This window comes from Hyperolius riggenbachi, chromosome 9 (genome assembly GCF_040937935.1).
Source record: "Hyperolius riggenbachi isolate aHypRig1 chromosome 9, aHypRig1.pri, whole genome shotgun sequence".
NCBI classification, from domain to species: domain Eukaryota; kingdom Metazoa; phylum Chordata; class Amphibia; order Anura; family Hyperoliidae; genus Hyperolius; species Hyperolius riggenbachi.
Genome location: NC_090654.1, coordinates 230,908,207 through 230,927,014, shown reverse-complemented (window position 1 = coordinate 230,927,014; position 18,808 = coordinate 230,908,207). Strand labels below are relative to the sequence as shown.

General features: G+C 42.6%; 1 protein-coding gene across 2 annotated transcripts in view; it reads left to right on the top strand.

Moving 5' to 3' along the window:
• Positions 1–18,808, top strand: part of UBR1 (ubiquitin protein ligase E3 component n-recognin 1) — a 171,566-nt gene that overhangs the window by 68,799 nt on the left and 83,959 nt on the right. For both annotated transcript variants that reach the window (XM_068254146.1, XM_068254145.1), the window contains exons 7-13: positions 851–913; positions 1,658–1,781; positions 2,376–2,489; positions 7,623–7,711; positions 10,233–10,331; positions 16,237–16,403; positions 16,859–16,958. In XM_068254146.1, the coding sequence (XP_068110247.1) occupies positions 851–913; positions 1,658–1,781; positions 2,376–2,489; positions 7,623–7,711; positions 10,233–10,331; positions 16,237–16,403; positions 16,859–16,958 (756 nt within the window). The remainder of the gene's footprint in view (positions 1–850; positions 914–1,657; positions 1,782–2,375; positions 2,490–7,622; positions 7,712–10,232; positions 10,332–16,236; positions 16,404–16,858; positions 16,959–18,808) is intronic.

Below are 18,808 nucleotides of genomic sequence, written 5' to 3'. Positions count from 1 at the left end.
TACGCTTTTTTTTCTCAACTGTAACCTTTGAACCTGCTTCTTGACAGAAGTACAAATATTGTCTGTGTGCGTGGTGTTAACATATTACAACTTTAGATCTGTCATAGAACCATTTATCTCTGCCCTTAAGAGAGACCCGGAATCGAAAAAAAAAGAAATTGATATAATGAATTGGTTGTGTAGTACAGATAATTACTACAATATTAGAAGCAAAGAAATTATTCTCATATTTTTTTCAGTTATATAGTGTTTTTTTTGTTTTGTTTTTTTTTTTTAACATTGCATAATTCTCTAATATTTTCAGTTTACACACTACTTGGCATTCTAAATGATTTTACAGAGCAACCCAGTGAACTATTGACCTGTCCTGTGCGGAAGAAAAAACAATACAATGACTGACAGTTGAGATAACCTGCTTCAGAAGACATAACTCTCTGAGGCTTGAAAGTGGCAGAGCTCAATGGCTTTTTTGCATAGATAACTGGAGTTTAACTCTTCTTGTACTGGAAACAATATTAGACGTGTCTCTGCCGCTAATGTTTTATTTCTTAGCTGTACTACACATATAAATCATTATATCATAACTTTTTTTTTGATTCAGTGTCTTTTTAATGTCCCCTCCATCTGCCTATAAGTGTGTGCTGTGACCTACTACGGATCCAAGAAGTATTGTGGATACTGCATCTTTGAATGGGTCATGGTTTTCTGCCCTCCCCCCAATGGCAACCATCACCCCCAAATCTCCTCCCAATGACATGCTTATTGTAAAAAGCCGTGCTATTTTTTATGGAATTGTTTCATACAATGTTAGTTTTACAGGATATGTAACATTATATCTTTGTCTAAACAGGGCCGCATTACTGTGAAGGAAGGCAATTTTGAAGAATGTACAGAGACTGCAGCAGAACTTAAAGTAAGATGCAGCATTTTTGTTGCTTTGAGTATAACTGAGCTTAAAGTCAATCTGAACAGAGTTATTTAAAACCAGTTAACGGCCACCCTGAGGTCTCGGCCACACATTCCAGCACCACCCCACGCACGCGCACACACGCACACAGCCACGAATGCCAGGAACTCACTGGCCTTAATGTATAGGTGGTACCTCACATCAGCGAGGGAGCATGGGTCTCGCAATGGATGCAAATCAAATACAAAGGGACATCTGGAACCTATATTAGATCAGCTGAATGAACTGTGCTTGCTGTACCTTGTCATCTCAGACATAAGCCTATGCACTAGATTAGTGTGAATACTATCCATATTGGGACTCCTCTTCTGGAAAATTAGAGCTCTATAGACATATCCATGGTTGTGTATGGGGATCCCAGGTGTGCATGGCGTGAAAGATAGTGTGATACTTGTGTGAGCCCAGCCAGCTGTGCAACATTTCTATCTTAGAGAGTGATTTTACTATTGAGGCATCACAGTGTGAGATATTTTTTTCAAGTGTAATAAAGATTTTTGGTGTATTGAAGCAGGGCCTGACCTCCTTTTTGTACTTCACGTACGTACTTCGCCATCCGTTCCTCTCAGAAGCTCACCATTTTCTTCTTACGACTCCTTCCAGTTCTGTGCTACACATTCTGTATATCCATTTTCTATAACTAGCTGATGTAGTGGTGGTATTAGTGAGTGACTTTTCCTTGTTTTCTTTTAGAAATATGCAGAAAGTGTTTCCCCTCAGCATCTAAACTTTGATGTGATGCCCTCTGAGGTAATGGCACATCAGGCCTTTGCTTGCAGTCTCGGGTTATGGCTGAACAAGATCCTGGCCTACTCTAGTGAGTGTTCACTTTCATTCATGTGATATTTTCAAATTCTTCATTGTTTTTTTATTTATTTTTGTTCTGTTTGGTTCACAGTGGGACGTTGCGGTGCTGCTTTATAAAGTCTTATAACACAGCTTACCGCACTGTAATGATAAGTGTATGGGACGTTCACAATGCGACATTAGCATTGCATGGTTACCATGTAGCGTTATGGTAATGCTGCTGCAGTGGGTTACCTCTAAACACAAGTTACCAGGTACAGGAAAGCATACTTGTCATTGTTTGTATGCGTTACTGTGCCTGCTCTATGCGTCGGTAACGCAGTGTTAATCTGTGGTACCACTTTTATAGTGTTGCATTGTAATTTCGCATTGCAACTTTACAATGCAAAATCCTACTGTGAACCTATCCTCAATGTTCCTAGTCTTTTCTGCTGCAGTGTTCACAAGCAATAATGAAGTACATCTCGCAGTAAATTTGTAGTGTGCTTCCCCCCCGCCCCCCCCCCCCCCTCCATGTTGCATTCTTTTATCTGTAGTTGTGTGTTATAAGTGAACAACGCTAGAGATGAATTGCTGTTTACCATTTACATCTTCCTGTTTATAGGCGACTTCCGTCAGCTCTTCTGTCAGCTGTGTCTGGAGCCAAATAAATGGACTGATTCAGAGGAGACTTGCTATGTTGGGTTTTTAGTTAACAATGATGCCCGTGTTCATAAAGGTGTGTATAATTCAAAGCATCAAGGCAAATTATCTGACCCCAAAACATTGGGGGGGAAGCGTAGTCTGGGCAGAGGCTCTACTATTTTGTAGCTTTCGTAAACCAAAAGCCTTTTAAAGTGGAGTAACGTTCAATAAAATGTTTCCCTACTTTTTATCACTCATACAGGTATCCTATTTGCTTTTGTGCACAAATAATATCGTCCATTTACAAATTATAAGTTCCCAAAGTACAGTTTATCTGCTCTGAAAGCTGCCATTTTCTTCAATTGCTGTAATTCTAAATTAAAAACTTTTTTAGGCCTTGTTCACATTGCGTTCCGTTCGCGTTGGGTTTTTTTTTTCCTCCCAATTCCCGGCGTTTGGGTCGGCGATTTGTTTTTGTGCTTAGCGGTTTTCTAAGCATTTTTTTTTCTGAGCGGTTTTGTAATTCACTCACTGATGCAAGTCAGGAAGTGAACTCTTCCACCCGGAAAAGAATAAATACAATGTATTCTTAATGCAATCGCCTTATTGCGCTTTTTTGTTCGGGTTCACCGATTTTCCTATACCTTCCATTGACGTGGAATTGCCCCAAAAATGGAACACGCACAGCTTTCCTATCTGCACCACGAACAACCCGCGCTGATATGAACCTTCTCAGACATGCATTGGCCACGCGGTTGGAGGGGCGTTTGTAAAAACCGCAGACGGCAGATAAAAGACAAACAGTGTGCAGTGTGAACAAGCCCTTAGTGAGCTCTTCTGAACTGTGCTGTGTTTAAAGGGGCACTACAGCAAAAAAAACTGTAACATTTAAACAACAAAAAATAACATTTGTAAAGCGCTTTTCTCCTGTAGGACTCAAAGTGCATAAGCATGGCTCAGACCATCGTGGTACACAGGAAGAATTTAAAATATGTGCAAACATACAAATAAGAAGTACATTTTTTCCAGCGTAAAATGAGCCATAAATTACTTTTCTCCTATGTTGCTGTCACTTACAGTAGGCAGTAGAAATCTGACAGAAGTGACAGGTTTTGGACTAGTCCATTTCTTCATAGGGGCTAGTCCATAGTCCAAAACCTGTCACTTCTGTCATATTTCTACTACCTACTGTAAGTGACGGCAACATAGGAGAAAAGTAATTTATGGCTCATTTTACTCTGGAAAAAATGTACTTCTTATTTGTATGTGTTTGCACATATATTAAATTTTACAGTTTTTCGCTGTAGTGCCCCTTTAACTGTTTGAATGCTGTTCTGCTACATTTTTTTTGTTAACCACTTTGTCGTCCTTGACTTATTTATACGTCGAGGACAGGCGCGCTCCCGTGGCCGATCGCGCCCACGCGCTCCCGGCCGCGGATTCGGTAGTCCAGGAATCGGTGAATCGGGCCATGGTGCCCGATCACTGATTCCTCCCCCATGCAGAAAAAGCGACAGCTTCTCTCGGAAGCTTCGCTTTTTCTAACTCCCATGTCCCTCTAAGCGTACATTGTACGCTTAGAGTGACGCAATGTAATCAAACTCAAGGTTGCCAAAAAGTAAAACTACATCTAAAAGTAAAAAAAAATTCACACTCCTATATTTCCCTAAATCAAACCCTATTTACATCCTACCCTCCCAAAAATGCCCACATAAAATGTTTAATAAAAAAAAAAAAAAAAACATTACAATAAAAAATAAAAAACACATAAATATTTACCTAAGGGTCTAAACTTTTTAAATATCTATGTAAAGATGAAATATTTTTTTTTTTTTTTTTTTTTTATATATAAGCTTGTAAATAGTGATGGATGCAAAATGGAAAAAATGCACCTTTTTTATTTCCAAATAAAATATTGTCGCCATACATTGTGATAGGGGCATAATTTAAACGGTGAAATACCCGAGACAAATGGGCAAATACAATACGTTGGCTCTAATTATGGAGGCATGTATTATTTTAAAACTATAATGGCCGAAAACTGAGAACTGATGAATTTTTTTTCTTCTTCTTCCTGTTAAAATGCATTTACAGTAAAATGGCTCTTAGCAAAATGTACCCCCTAAAGAAAGTCTAATTGGTGGCGGAAAAAACAAGATATAGATCAGTTCATTGTGATAAGTAGTGATAAAGTTATAGGCTAATGAATGGGAGGTGAACATTGCTCGGAAGCATAAAGTGAAAACGACTGAGGGCTTAAGTGGTTAATAGAAAAACAGAAAACCGAGAGCCCAATATGGTGAAGTATGTTTTGGAAGAAGGGAGATAATATGTAACGTAAGTATTTATACTCACAAACCAGGGTTACCGCATAGGCAACCACTGAAGAAGCAGGTGGGGAGATTAGACCTGTCCCCACTCAGGGTTAAGATGTCGCTCTCTGTGGATAGAAGAAAAAGGAGGGTGCATCACCCTTCCACCAAGGGTGGATAACTTAAGTGGTTAATAGGTTTATTGATGTAAGCAATCTTTTAGAGCGAAGAAGAAATTCTGAGTTTCAGACCACTTTAAGTGCCTGTGTAGTGCTCTGCATGTACTGTACTTGTGTAACGCTGGGTATTAGACGTAATCACTGAATAGATAAATCGTGGTCAGATCGTCAGCTGAAGTCATACACGTGTAGTCAGAATTACTACGGTAAAATAGGACTGAGGCAAGGCTAGGTCAATAACAGGCTGATATCGTACACAGGTGGTCAGATGGCTATAGTACAGAAGGTTGAGACAGAGACAAAAACGTTAAACAGGCAAAGGTCGTACACTTAGATCAGATGGCTGAGGTACAGACAAGGAGGAGACAGAATCAGAGTGAGGGTTTAGCCGGATCATACACAGAATAACAATCGGCATAATATACAATTTACAAAATATTATAAAACTGGTCTAACTAGAGTACATGTATATCGGCAGTGTCTTTGTGTGTGTATATATGTGTGTTTCTATCTATCTATCTATCTATCTATCTATCTATCTATCTATCTATCTATCTATATATATATATATATATATATATATATATATATATATATATATATATATATATATATATATATATATATATATAATCTCTAGATCTATATATCTATCTATCTCTAGATCTATATATCTATCTATCTCTATATCTATCTCTTAAAACTAGCTGACTAGGGACAGTAGCAAGACAAGGACCAGCGCTCAGTGAACTTATAGCTATAACGGACAGCGGGTAACTGAATGCCCAGGGCTTATACAGCAGGAATAGAGCACAGACCAAGCCCCCAGGAAAATCAGACCAGTCGGCAACATCCCTGCAGCAAGTGTCAGCTGACCGCAGGAATCAGCTGACACACCTCAGACACGTCTCCTTAACCTATAAAGGCAGCTCTGAGCTGCGCACCTCCTCCTAGGGAGAATGCCAGAAACGCACTGACTCACATCTACAGGGGAGCTGGGGATGCAAACATGCTGACTCACGTCTACAGGGGAGCCGGGGATGCGATTGACCAAAGACGAAGCTTCCTCCAGCTGCTCCACACTATCAGAGCAGCCTCCAGAGACAACAGATAAGTTTGTTACAACTTGCTTGTTGAGCCCCATTCTTGAAAACTCTGGAGCTCAGCCCACTAAGCTTAGGTACAGACTGACCAGGTATGTAGGGGTGGAGACTTAAAGTGAACCTGAGGTGAAAGTGATATGGTGGCCACCAAATTTATTTCCTTTTAGAAATTACCAGTTGCCTGGCTGTCCTGCTGATCCTCTGCCTCTGATACTTTCAGCCGTAGACCATGAACAAGCAGATGCAGATCAGGTGTTTCTGAGAATATTTGTCAGAACTGGCAAGATTAGCTGCATGCTTGTTTTTTTGTTTTTTTTTGTGTGTGTAATTCAGACACCACTGCAGCCAAATAGATCAACAGGACTGCCAGGCAACTGGTATGGCTTAAACGGAAATAAATATGGCAGCCTCCATATCCCTCTCACCTCAGGTTCACTTTAAGGTAGATTTACTCTGCTAAGCAGCTCTTCAGTGCAAATCTCCTACAGTAAGGCCCATTTTCCATGAAAGGGTTGTAGGCGGGGAATTCACTGCCTGTCACTTGGTGTTTCAAAGGTAGCTCCACTATAGTCCAATCTAATGCTCAGATGCACCAAGGGTTTTTTTAAGACTGCCACATGTCACATGATGATATGGATGGTATTACACTGGCTGCAATTTTATGCATCCGAATGGCACAAAGGCGATTTTGGCCAGGAGGCTGAACTACCCAACAAGCACACAGTTCAGTGGTCTGTGGAAAAGGGGCCTAACTCTCACTATGACTGCTGTGACTTGAGCTGTGTCCCGCTTTATCCAATCCTAGGAGCTCATCTTTTAGGAGAGTCTTAGAAGCTCAAAGATATCTGGAATTCTGCTTGTAAAGACTTTAAGGGTCCTTTCACACTTGGTGCAGTGCAATTTACGCATGGCAAAATGCTACCACATCATACCATTACACTCACTTTATTACATGTGCCATACTGCACTGATACACAAGTCTGAGGCAACCCGCCTCCAAAACCCTCAGGCACATGAACACTGCCAGACAGGAAATACGCCACCTTAACATCCTAAAATGCACACCGCAAGAATTTCAAAATGTTCATGTTACCATTGACTTGCATTGGTTCTGAAATGCGTGTGGTGCACAATAAGGCATTGCAGCCTCTGTGTCAGCCGGACCACTTCCGCTGCTCATCACAGGAACTGTAATGTGTTCCGTTGACTTTAATGACCATTGCTGCGAGACGTGGTAGTTGCCATGTGCAATGTAATGCAGTGTGTTGGCCAACCCATACACTCATAATAACCACATTGGTCATGATGCACAAAGCCTTTTCACCTGTTTTCATCTTGTTTTCACCTTACCTATGTTACATTTTTTAAGATCCCAAAGTGTAAAAATATAATGTATAATTGAAAGGTAATGAATTTTAAGTTTCAGGAACAACTTACTTTGAGTGATTATTGTGCTTGTTAAATTTTTATTTTTATTAGTTTGGCGATTAAATAAGTGATTTGTGAGAACTTCTTGTGTGAATTAATCCCATTGGCTGCTACTGTCTGAATCCTATTCCTCAGGTGTGATAGTGTACATCTATTTAGCTTTGTAACATATGAAAAAAAAATACAAACCTAAATTTCCTTACAGGGTTCAGGAAAATCTTTTATGATCTGATCTTCAGCAGCTTCTTCCTGGAGATGGAGTATAAGAAATTGTTTGCCATTGAATTTGTTAAGGTAATTTGTGTGAATTTATTTTCTTGGTTTTTGAGTGTTATTGCACATGTGCTGTGGGTTTGCTATGAGTTTAGTTATGTTCTGCATGCTTTCTGTCCTCTATAAGAAATTTGACCAAGTGTGCAAAAACTGACTTTTTAGCAGAATTACCGGGTACTGGTAACAGCTCAGCTGGCCCACCTGGGGTGGCCTATTCTTAAGTGCATATCTGTATACTTTTTTTTTAACGTGGACCTGAACTATTGCACAGGACAGAAGGAAAACCGAGAAATGCACCCCGTGTGTATTTAGAGAGTTTAGACTAATTCCCCCTCATTTATGATTAAGTACGAGTTGTAATTTGATCTCTCAGCTCATCAGCTCAGGAATCTTCTCTGCCATGACAGAACAGCTAATTTGTAAACACAGGATATTAGCAATATGTCTGCTTCCATTAAAGCAGGAAGTAGACATACTGCAGATTTGTTGCAGGATTTGTATGTGCTGTAACAAAAGTTTTTCTTTAAAGTGGTCCTAAACTCTAGCTCTGGAAGAAGGAAAACCTGTTCAAATGGACCCTGTCTTTATTTAGAAACTTTAGCCTAATTCACCCTCATCTCTGCATAGTCACAAGTTGTAATTTGATCTCGCCCCTGTGTCACAACTGCCACGGCAGAGATGGCAGATAAGCTCATTTGAATGCACAGGCTGTTAACAATACGTCTGCTTCCATGAATCAGGAGGTAGAAATACTGCAGATTTAGTTTAGGATTATGCTGTTGCATATCTTTTAGAGCAGAGAGTTCGGGTCCGCCTTAATATCTTTTGCAAAAAACTATTCTGTTATTAGAAATTTGTATCTAGAATTGATTTTTTTAATATTATTATTTCTTTGGTTGTTGTGGCAGCAACTTTATTCTAGCCAGGTTTTCCATCTTTGCCTCTCTCCAATTCCAAAACCCCGCTGATGGTTCAGTTTTTCTAGTGCGTCTCTGGTCAACTCTTTCTATGCCAGCCACACACTGGCAGATTTTTATTAGATCAGCTGAATACGCTAACAGTGCAGGTGGTTTTAACTGCTAATTTTTGGGTGTTGAATAGAAATTATTTCAATTTCTCTACATTATGTGGACATTGATACCCACTGCACACTTCTAACCTTTCCACACACTCCCCCTGGAAGTGATGCAACTCTTGAAGGGTGACGCGTTTTGCTGTGGGTGACCAGTTTCAACACAAGTTGAATCACAGTCCTGTCATATAGTGTTGCTGTCCTGTCATACAAGGTTGCTGGCCAACTACGGTTTCACCTTGCACACCGTTGCAAAGCTAGACATGTGATTGCAAGGGTTTGCGTTTGAATGCAACTGCTTACCATCACCACACACAGCCACTGTGACTATTTGCAGGATTATAACACTACTTCCTAAGAAACCATGCAGTTTTTTTCTGTGCGGATCTCCTTCTGAGGTTTGTCTAGGTGAATGCCTAGTTAATGCTATAGCTAGTGCAATGCGTGCAACTTTGGTGATAAAATGTAGAGAAACCGAGAGCCCAATATAGTGTAGTATGTTAAGCATAAATGAAGTAAAGGTTATCGTGAGAAAATTATACTCACAAACATGGGTTACCACAAAGGCAACCACTGTATAGGCAGGTGAGGAGATTAGACCTGTCCTCACTCAGGGATAAGATGTCGCTCTCTGTAGATGCGAAAGGGGGTAGATCACCCCTCCACCAGGGGTGGACACGGTATAGCAGTAGGAGAACAGAGGCGTCAGCAGGATAAAAGCGGAAAAAAACGTTAACATTTGCTGGGAGGAAGTGGTGGACTTACCTCCATAAAGCAGACACGAAAGACTGTCTGAATAGCAGCAATCACATTTATTAAATAGTACCCCAAAAAAGTGCAATGCGTTTCGCAGGCCCAGCCCGCTTCATCAGGCAATAAACATGTGGACAAAACAGAATTTCGGCAATAGCGGGTGTAGCGCCTCAGTCAACTTTGGTGATGCACCCATGGGCAAACCACTTTTAATATCTTTTTTTGCCCTGTTTTTTATTCTCTTGCCACTTAGTGTCACGATACCAGGCACTGCCTAAATAATTTCTTTATGACCTTGCCCTTCAGTGATCACCTACACAGTTGGCAAATTCTGTTGATCTGGCTGATCAGTTTATCAATTTGTGGCTAGCAATGGGCTCTTTCACACTATACAATGCATGCACGAATGTGATTTCATGCATGCATTCCCACAAGGAATGCACATTGTAATGTGGACATCGGAGGACTTGACAGTTAAACGACGGGAAAACGTGCATTGTGTGATAAGATCTTCCCAGCCGAGTGCCCACTGCACTGTTAACGGTAACGTGAAAGTACATGAACTTTCATATTCCCATGACTGACAGCACTGCACATAATGGGAATGAGCCTTTTGTGATAATTTCTCTTCCCTCACCATCACCTCCTTCATTGCGCCACCACCCCCTGTATGTTCCAGCTATATCACACTGATACGATTGTTTTGTTTTTTTTCAGCATTACAGGCATGCTCATAGAGAGCACATGAACGATGACCATAACAAGGATTCCTCGCTCACTGGGTTTTCTGTACAGCTCTTCACTGTGCCCACACTGGTGAGCGGAAATAACCCCATGGTTATTAGCTAACATAATATTTTAAGGGTGTCGTAACATCCAAAAATAAAAATCAGTGCTCCAAAACTATTTTGTTCTAAAATGGGTCCCTTTATGTCCCACAGTTTTTTATTTTGTTTGTCTTTTGTTTTTTTGTTTTTGTTTTGTTCCTGCTCTTGTTGCCTTTTCCTAACTGCAGGAACTGTCCATTGCAAGTGGGATTGTGGGAAGTGGTCTTTATTTTTTGTTTGCTTTTTTTAAATGTATCTACAGCAAGCATATTCCAACATGCAAATAACAAGCTTCCTATTTAGAATAAGATGAGGACACTGAGTAATGATGTTCATGTCTAGGTGAACTCATGGAGAAGCAGGTGATCAGTTTGGTCAGGTGATAGATATGTAAGGTCTAGTACACACCATGCAATTTTCCATCAGTTCGTGTTGGATCGATAATTTCCGACAGATCCAATCTAATCCCCAATGTGTTTTCTGATCAATTTTCCAATTCTGTACCAAATCGATCGTAAAAATAATTAGAAGTCAAATCGGACCTGTCGGAAGTTGATTCAACCCGTCAATCTGATGGGAAATTGCATGGTGTGTACCAGGCATAAGTCTCTGATTTGTTAGTCATGATCATGTGCTAAAGCAGGAGTTCTCCTCCTAGACATGACCATCACTTACTATGAGTTTTAAAAGGAGACCAGCAGTGTGAGATTTCATATTACAGTAGAGTGCCAGTTATCTGGAACTTGACTAACCAGCAGTCTTAACCAACCAGCACAAATTGTTGGCAGTATTCAGTGTTGAAGGCCAACTTCTTAGGCTGTTTGTGAGCTCTGCTGTGCTTAAATTACAACTAAAGTGAGAGGGATATGGAGGCTGCCATGCACAGCAGACAGAGGAGGCGTCCAATGGACAATCGCTGATATTAGTATATTAAATTATAAAGGAATGTCAGCCTACCTAAATGACTAGTAACCCAAAGATCATAGAATACACTAATTTTATTTTTGCAGAGCGAAAAACGTGTTTCACGGCTTAATGCCGCCAGCTCTCTGGCGCTCCAGGCTTCACATATTCAATTATCGGGCACATCACTGACCTGATGGAGCATCATTAAGGCCCCATTCACACTTGCGTTTTGGCATGCAAACGGACCGGATCCGGATCGTATCAGGACCTGATCCGGATTGGAACCGTACGGTTACAATCCGGATCCGATCCGGTCCGTTTGCATCAGGACTGTATCAGGCTGCCATCCGGATCGTAAAAAAATAACAAAATACCTTTTAAGTTGTTGGGGTCAGCAGAAGGTGCACCTGGTGCACCTGTACAATCAGGTCCTCTGCTGTAGGCCTCACCTCCACCTCCCGACATACTGCCAAACAGCTCCAGCACGTGTGTCACTGCTGCTCCACTCCAGATATGCTGGGCCCATGTGTCACCATCTGAAATGGCCGCTATGATACGCATAGGAAGTAGGGTAGAACGTCCGGTGTTTGTTTCCAGTGTGTTCTGTGCTTTCCGTTCCCCATAGGTTTCTATATCCGCATGGTGCAGTCAGGATCCGGTCCGGGTGCGTGGGCCGGATGATCCGGACCCAAAAAATAGCACATGTTGGAAAAGCCTCCGGAGTCTGGATCCGATCCGGCTCCGTTCTGTACGGAACGTACGCATGTGAACGTCCGTATAGCCTTTGCATTGCTATGCGGAACGTACGTTCCGTTTGTACAGTATACGGTCCGGATCCGATCAGGCGGATCCGGACAGGGAACGCTAATGTGAACCGGGCCTAAGCCATGAAACGTGTTGTCCACTGTGCAGAAATAAAATTAGTGTATCCTATTATAATCTTTGGGTTACTAGTCAACATTAAAGCGAACCTTAACTGAGAGGGCTACAGAAGTTTCTGTTTAAACAATACCAGTTGCTTGGCAGTCCTGCTGACCTCTTTGGCTGCAGTAGTGGCTGAATCACACACCTGAAACAAGCATGCAGCTAATCCAGTCTGACTTCAGTCAGAGCACGTGATCTGCATGCTTGTTGAGGGGCTTTGGCTAAAAGTATTAGAGACACAGCAGGAAAGTTGTGCAACTGGTATTATTTTAAAAGGAAAATTCGATATCCTTCTCGGTTTAGGTTCCTTTTTAGGTAGGTTGACACCTTATTTTATAATTTAATATGTTAATATCAGTGATTGTCCATTGGGCGCCTCTTACGTCAGCTGTGCATCCTTTCCTAACCCCTGACCTGGGGTCCAGTTTATGACTACATTATAAACCTAACCTTTTGGAGTTTGATCTGTAGAATACTGAAAGGCCGAGTGGAGACGGTACTTCTCCACATGTGGTGGTTGCTGGTATTGCAACTCAGACTTGTGAGTATAGTATTGCCTAGGTTCTCAACATGCGGTACGCGTACCCCAGGGGGGTACTTCTGATGGGTCCAGGGGGTACTCGGGCTTGATATACTTAACCAAGAATAACAAATTTAGAGATTTAAAAAATTATAATTCTTATTTAAACAACACCATATTAGTATTTTAGCTAATTAAAAGCAATAATAAATGCTTGCACATTGTTTAGAACCAATTATCATGTTCTACGATTAAATATATATTTGTCATGGGGTACTTGTGATCATGTTTACTATGCTAGGGGGTACTCGATGAGTACAGGGTTTTAAAAGGGGTACACACTTATAAAATGTTGAGAAACACTGCAGTATTGTATATACATTCTTCATTCCCACATCTCCTGACATACTTCCCCAGATTGGGCTTCCGGTGTCCCTGTGTTTTTTGTCTCCTTTACAAGATTCCATGGAGGCAGTCATATTAATTTCCTTACAAGCAATACCAGTTGCCTGGCAGTCCTAATACTTTTAGCCATAGAATCTGAACAAACATATGCAGATCAGGTGTTTCTGGCATTATTGTCAGATACCACTCGATTAGCTTCATGCTTGTTTCTGGTGTTATTCAGACACTGCTGCATCCAAAATAAATCAGCAGGACTTCCAGGCAATTAGTATAGTTTAAAAGGAACTAAATATGGCAGCTTTCCTATGGTGGCCATACACGGTACAATAAAAATGTTCGATTTTCCCGTTTATTCAATCTAAATGATCGAATTGAATGAAAGTTGAAAATATTTTTCTTGTCGATCAAGAAATTCGAACGATTATCCCGTTTTTTCGGGAAAAATGATCGGACATGCTGGAAAAATCTTTATATTCGATCTAACGGAATAATCGAACTAAATTATGAAAAATTGTACCATGTATGGCCACCTTAAGTCTTCTCACTTCAGTTGTCCTTTAAAGACTGGGTTCTCCCCCAAGATTAATATACTTCCAATTATTGTATTTTAACCATTTAAGGGCCGCGCTAATTGAAATCTACGCCACGTTTTGGTGGGCTCCTGGCTGGCCCGACGCAGATTTCAATTAGCTGCCGTTGCGCGCATCCGCCGTTTCCGCCACTCCCCGCCGATTGCGCCGTTCAAACCCGACGGGTCTCGCCGTCGGCAGAAATGTGAGCCGGTCAGGAGCCGCTTTCATTGGCTCTTGGCCGTGTATCAATGTAAGCCGCTCCCATTGGCTTACATTGATAGACACGGTAAGGAGCCAATGAAAGCGGCTCCTGACCGGCTCACATGGCTCTGCCGTCATAGAGACTGCAGAGTCTGTCCTGGGGGTTCCGGCGTGCGATGGGTATGTGCGGCGATTCGTCTGGATTCCGTGTTCCTGTACCAGCAGTCTCTGGTTCTTAAGGGGGCAGAGACCGCTGGTACTTAAGTGGTTAACATTTAATACAGAGTTCATGTTATGTAGATAGAGTGAGGTGTAGTACTATATTGTATTAGCGAGGCCAATTTTAAACATTGAGGCCAGTTTTACACTTGAGGTTTGCAAGGCGATGTGATGCGCGCACTGCATCACACAGCAGAAACCAGCCTTCATATGTCCCTGCACCATCATGTGGCGACAGGGCCATATGCATAAAACATTAACCCTTTGCACACTCGCATGCAAATGTTCAAACAAATGCATTCACAGATTCACTCATCCAGGCACCATGGTTATCCCTACAGCTAAGTTAAAAGCCGGGTTCACAAAGGAATTCATTCTCTTGCTTAGTCACCGACACTGCACAGAAGTACCCAGGTAATTGTAGGTGTCCTAACTCTGGCCGTGTAACATGCATAGTGCAAACATTCATTGCATCAAACCTATCTAGGGATTAGGAGCACACATCCTGACGTCCTCTCCTGGGACAGATAGCGCATCATACCAATCGCACAAGGGAGCTAACGTATCCATGCGCACCATGCACATACACCGGCATAAGCTGTGCGCATGCTGACAAAAAACAGACCGGGGAAGGAGGGAGTGCACTGGATTAAAACCCTGGCCACAGGGGTCAGTAACAAGAAAGAAAAAAACACATATATCCAGGCAGGAAAGGGAGGTGCTAAAGGGGGTGTGGCCAGAAAAATGGCAAAAAACAACCCTTTGTACATTCGCATGCAAATGTTCAAACAAATGCATTCACAGATTTTCTCATCCAGGCACCACTGTTATCCCTACAGCTAAGTTAAAAGCCTGGGTCTTGGTTCACAAAGGAATGCATGCTCTTGCTTAGTCACCTACACTGTGCAGGAGTACCCCGGGTAAACACAGGTGTCCTGACTCTGGCCCAATGACGTGTAGTGCAGCCAAGGCTAATGAATGTCTGCCATATGCATAGTGCCATCCCCTGCTCAGTGAGGTACTTTCTGCTGGGTAGCCAGTAGCCCACTGGGATTCTTGTTGGGCATATGCGTTGCACCGCACTCCCGTTGTCTTTACTTACTGCATCACCCAATGACTTGCATTGCTGCATAATCTGTGCTGTAGACATGCCCTATGCAGCAACACGCTGCAGACTTTGTGTTGGGAATGTCGGTTTGGATCTTTCCATCCCACTGCATTAAGAGGTTGATTCACTAAACAGTGCTATTTCATAACGTGCGTATGGCTTAATGTGTGCGCTATCGGCATAACGCTACAAGCGCTATCAGCACGTAGGGTAGAGCACGATGTTGAGCAAAGCTTATAACGTTACGCACACAAACTTCTACTCGCTTAAACTAATGTGCTATAAGTTTACGCACAATGACGCATGTAATTCATGTAGCGCTGTAGTGCTATTCAAGCTATAGTATTTAGTGAATCAACCCTAAAGTATGCAAGTTTCCAAAGACTTGCATTGCCCTTGCAGCGTGGAAGCCTAACAGGCTGCAGGAGTAAAAGGGGCCTTAGGGCTCGTTCCCACTATCGCGAATCTGCATGCGTCCAACGCATGCAGATCCGCACATGTAATGCAAGTGGATGGGCCTGTTTCCACTGTAGCGTTGTTGAGGTGCGTTTTTTTCAGCGTGAAAAAAACGCACAAAAGAGCCAACGATTTCGCCTGCGTCGGGAATCCGTGCGAATCGCCGCTAATGTATTTAATAGTAAAAACGCATGCGTTTGTTACATGCGTTTTTACCCGCGATTTCGCGTGCGATTTCGCACCTTTTTCAATTTTATTTAGCCCTGGCAGTGTCATGGTTAATTTCGCATGGCACCCTGCCATGCGAAATCGCATGCGAAATCGCGGGTAAAAACGCATGCGGAAACTCATCCGCATGCGTTTTTACAAGCGTCGGAATGCGGCCGAAATCGCGTCGCAACAGTGGGAACGAGCCCTTAGTCTCAAGCAACCAAAAAAGCACGCTTATCCGGCATTCGCCGATCCCAGTCTGTGCCTGATAACTGAGACTCTACTGTTTATTTGTGTAATTTAGGTCTATTGAGGCACATGAGTCTAATGTATTCTGTAGTGTTCCAACTTGTAAGACCTTTTTCTCCTGCAGGCTCGGCTTCTCATAGAAGAAACAAGCATACTTAGAATTCTCACTGAGACTTTGGTGGACATCCTGCCAATATGTTTTGATGTAGAGAAGTCTTCAGACAAGTTTACTTTTCAGAGCTACAACCAGGACCGTTCGCAAAGAGTATATACGATCCTTTGTGACCTCAAGTAAGTGTATAGACACGTGTTCTTTTTATTGGGTGTTGCAATTTTGATGATATACAGAATATTAATTGCAGATATACATCATTATTTTTGCTATAGCAACATTTTAAGTGCTCTGTTCAGTTTCACAATGTTTGTCCTATACATCTGCAAAGGTGTTGAAAATACATATCATAAGAAAAAAGGGCAAACACTGTAGATATTTCAAGAATAATAAGACACTACGCTTTCAAGGGTCTTACTGTAAATGTTTTTTCCAATACTTTTAAACGGCTACAGATCTTCTCCTGTAATAGAAAAACTTCAGGTACATGCTGGGACACCCCCCCCCCCCCCCCCCCCCAAAAAAAAAATTCTACAAGCATTGAATCCGACTGTCTTTTATAAGCACAAAGTAACGGACTTGCATTTTTAGTGCTTGTAATCTTTAAATGTGTATTGTCTTTTTTTGCGTTTAGATATGTCCTCGCCAACAAGCCAGCATCGTGGTCTGAGAAGCTGGAAGTTATGTTCATGGATGGGTTAGATGCTCTGCTTGAATTTTTATCATTTATGCAGGTAATTAGATCATGTTAACGGACATTCAGTCATATACTTGTGGTTCTGCCCACTGGCACATATCTTGTGGATACTTCAAATTGTGAGCATTCTAGAGCCCATTATGTTCACATAGCATTTCCATACATTTCCATACATTGCCATCTGAAAGTGATGCCAGTGAGATAACATTGTACAACAAACTGGTGGAAATGGCCAGTACAACACATTTCTAACAATGACATTTACACCGTAATAATCCTTGTAGGGCTGCAAGCAGTGGCATGGAGATTGGAGGGGGGGGGGGGGCATCGCTCAATGCGGAATTTGGACCAATATCCCCCCATTCCTACATTGAATAATGTGCTCCCTCCCACCCCAGTGTGGTAGCCAGGTGGGCTTCCCCTTCCCTCCCACCACAGTATGGTATCCAGATGTGCTCCCCCCCCCCCCCCAGTATGGTAGCAAGGTGGGCTCTCTCCCTCCCCAGTATGGTAGCCAGATGTTCTCCCCCCTTCCCTCGCACCCCAGTATGGTAGCAAGGTGGGCTCCCCCTCTCCCCAGTATGGTAGCAAGGTGGGCTCTCTCCCTCCCCAGTATGGTAACCAGATGGAGCCCCCCTCCCCATTGTGGAAGCCAGATGGGCTCCTATTACCTTTCTCCCCAGTATGGTAGCCATATGTGCTTCCCCCTCTCTCTTCCCAAGTATGGTAGCCAGATTGTCTCCCCCTGCCTCCCCAGTATGGCAGTTAGACATACCCATCTCCTTCACTACCTCCCACCCTAGTATGGTGGCTAGATGTACCTCACTCCCTTACGCCCCACCAGAGCATTAAGGAGTGTGCAAAGATTAAATACAACACACGCATGTTCTCACCTGTTACAGGCTCCAGGAGTCGGAGGTTCCGCCTGTCTGTTCTCTTAACCACCGCTGCTCTGTACTTCCTGCTTCTCAGATCAGGCACTAGAGCCCAAACTGAGAGCAGGAAGTATCGAGCAGCAAGACGAGACCTCCAGCACCTGGAACCTGTGTTGAGTGTTTGTGCTGCCTCTATTTTTCCCAACTGCGCATCATCAGAAGACAATCAGTCCCAGTTGCGGCGGTGACAGCAGTCCTTATGCCACAGTCTGGCAAGTAGTGGTGAAACTCCCCCTCCTCATGTTCACACCCTTTCCTTACACCTCTAAAACACCAATCAAATTAAAAATCCTTCAGCCAATCAGGACTCAGAGGCTGTCCAGCGGACCTGATAGAAAACTGCTTGAAAGGGCTTGAGTGACAGTGCTATGGGAGGTACTGAATTAGCATAATAGGTGCTGCAGTTTTCCATCAGGTCCGCTTTAATTTGATTGGTGTTTTAGAGGTGGATGGAGTATATAAAGACCCAAGAGATTTTATATGTTCGTAGATGTGATGGTGAACGGCTAGAGAAAGGTCGGATAGACCGAAACAGCAGGGTTGTCGCTGTTAAAGATTGCTCATCATGCTGCTTTAATAAAAGAGCTTTAATACAACTTGATGGTGCCGACTCCATTGTGGACTGCTTGCTGAAGTATCGGAGTGTGGAGATACTGGGAGTCTAGGGCACATCGACTAACTCTCTCATGGGTGCTTGGTCCATACTGGAGACACACCCTTTCCTTTACCTCCCCTAAGTGCTCTTCACTGCCTGGGGGCCCATCTCACATGGGACAAAAAAAAAAGTGTCCAATATGATCTTCCTACCCATAACAAGTGTAGCCACAGACACCTGATAATGGAGGAAGGGAAGGTTAGTAGTTGGGACCCCCCACAGCTCTGCTCCCTTCTAGTTATGCCCCTGCTGCCAGGTATGTCTCTAGCTGAGACTGCTCTCTGCTATGCAATTTGA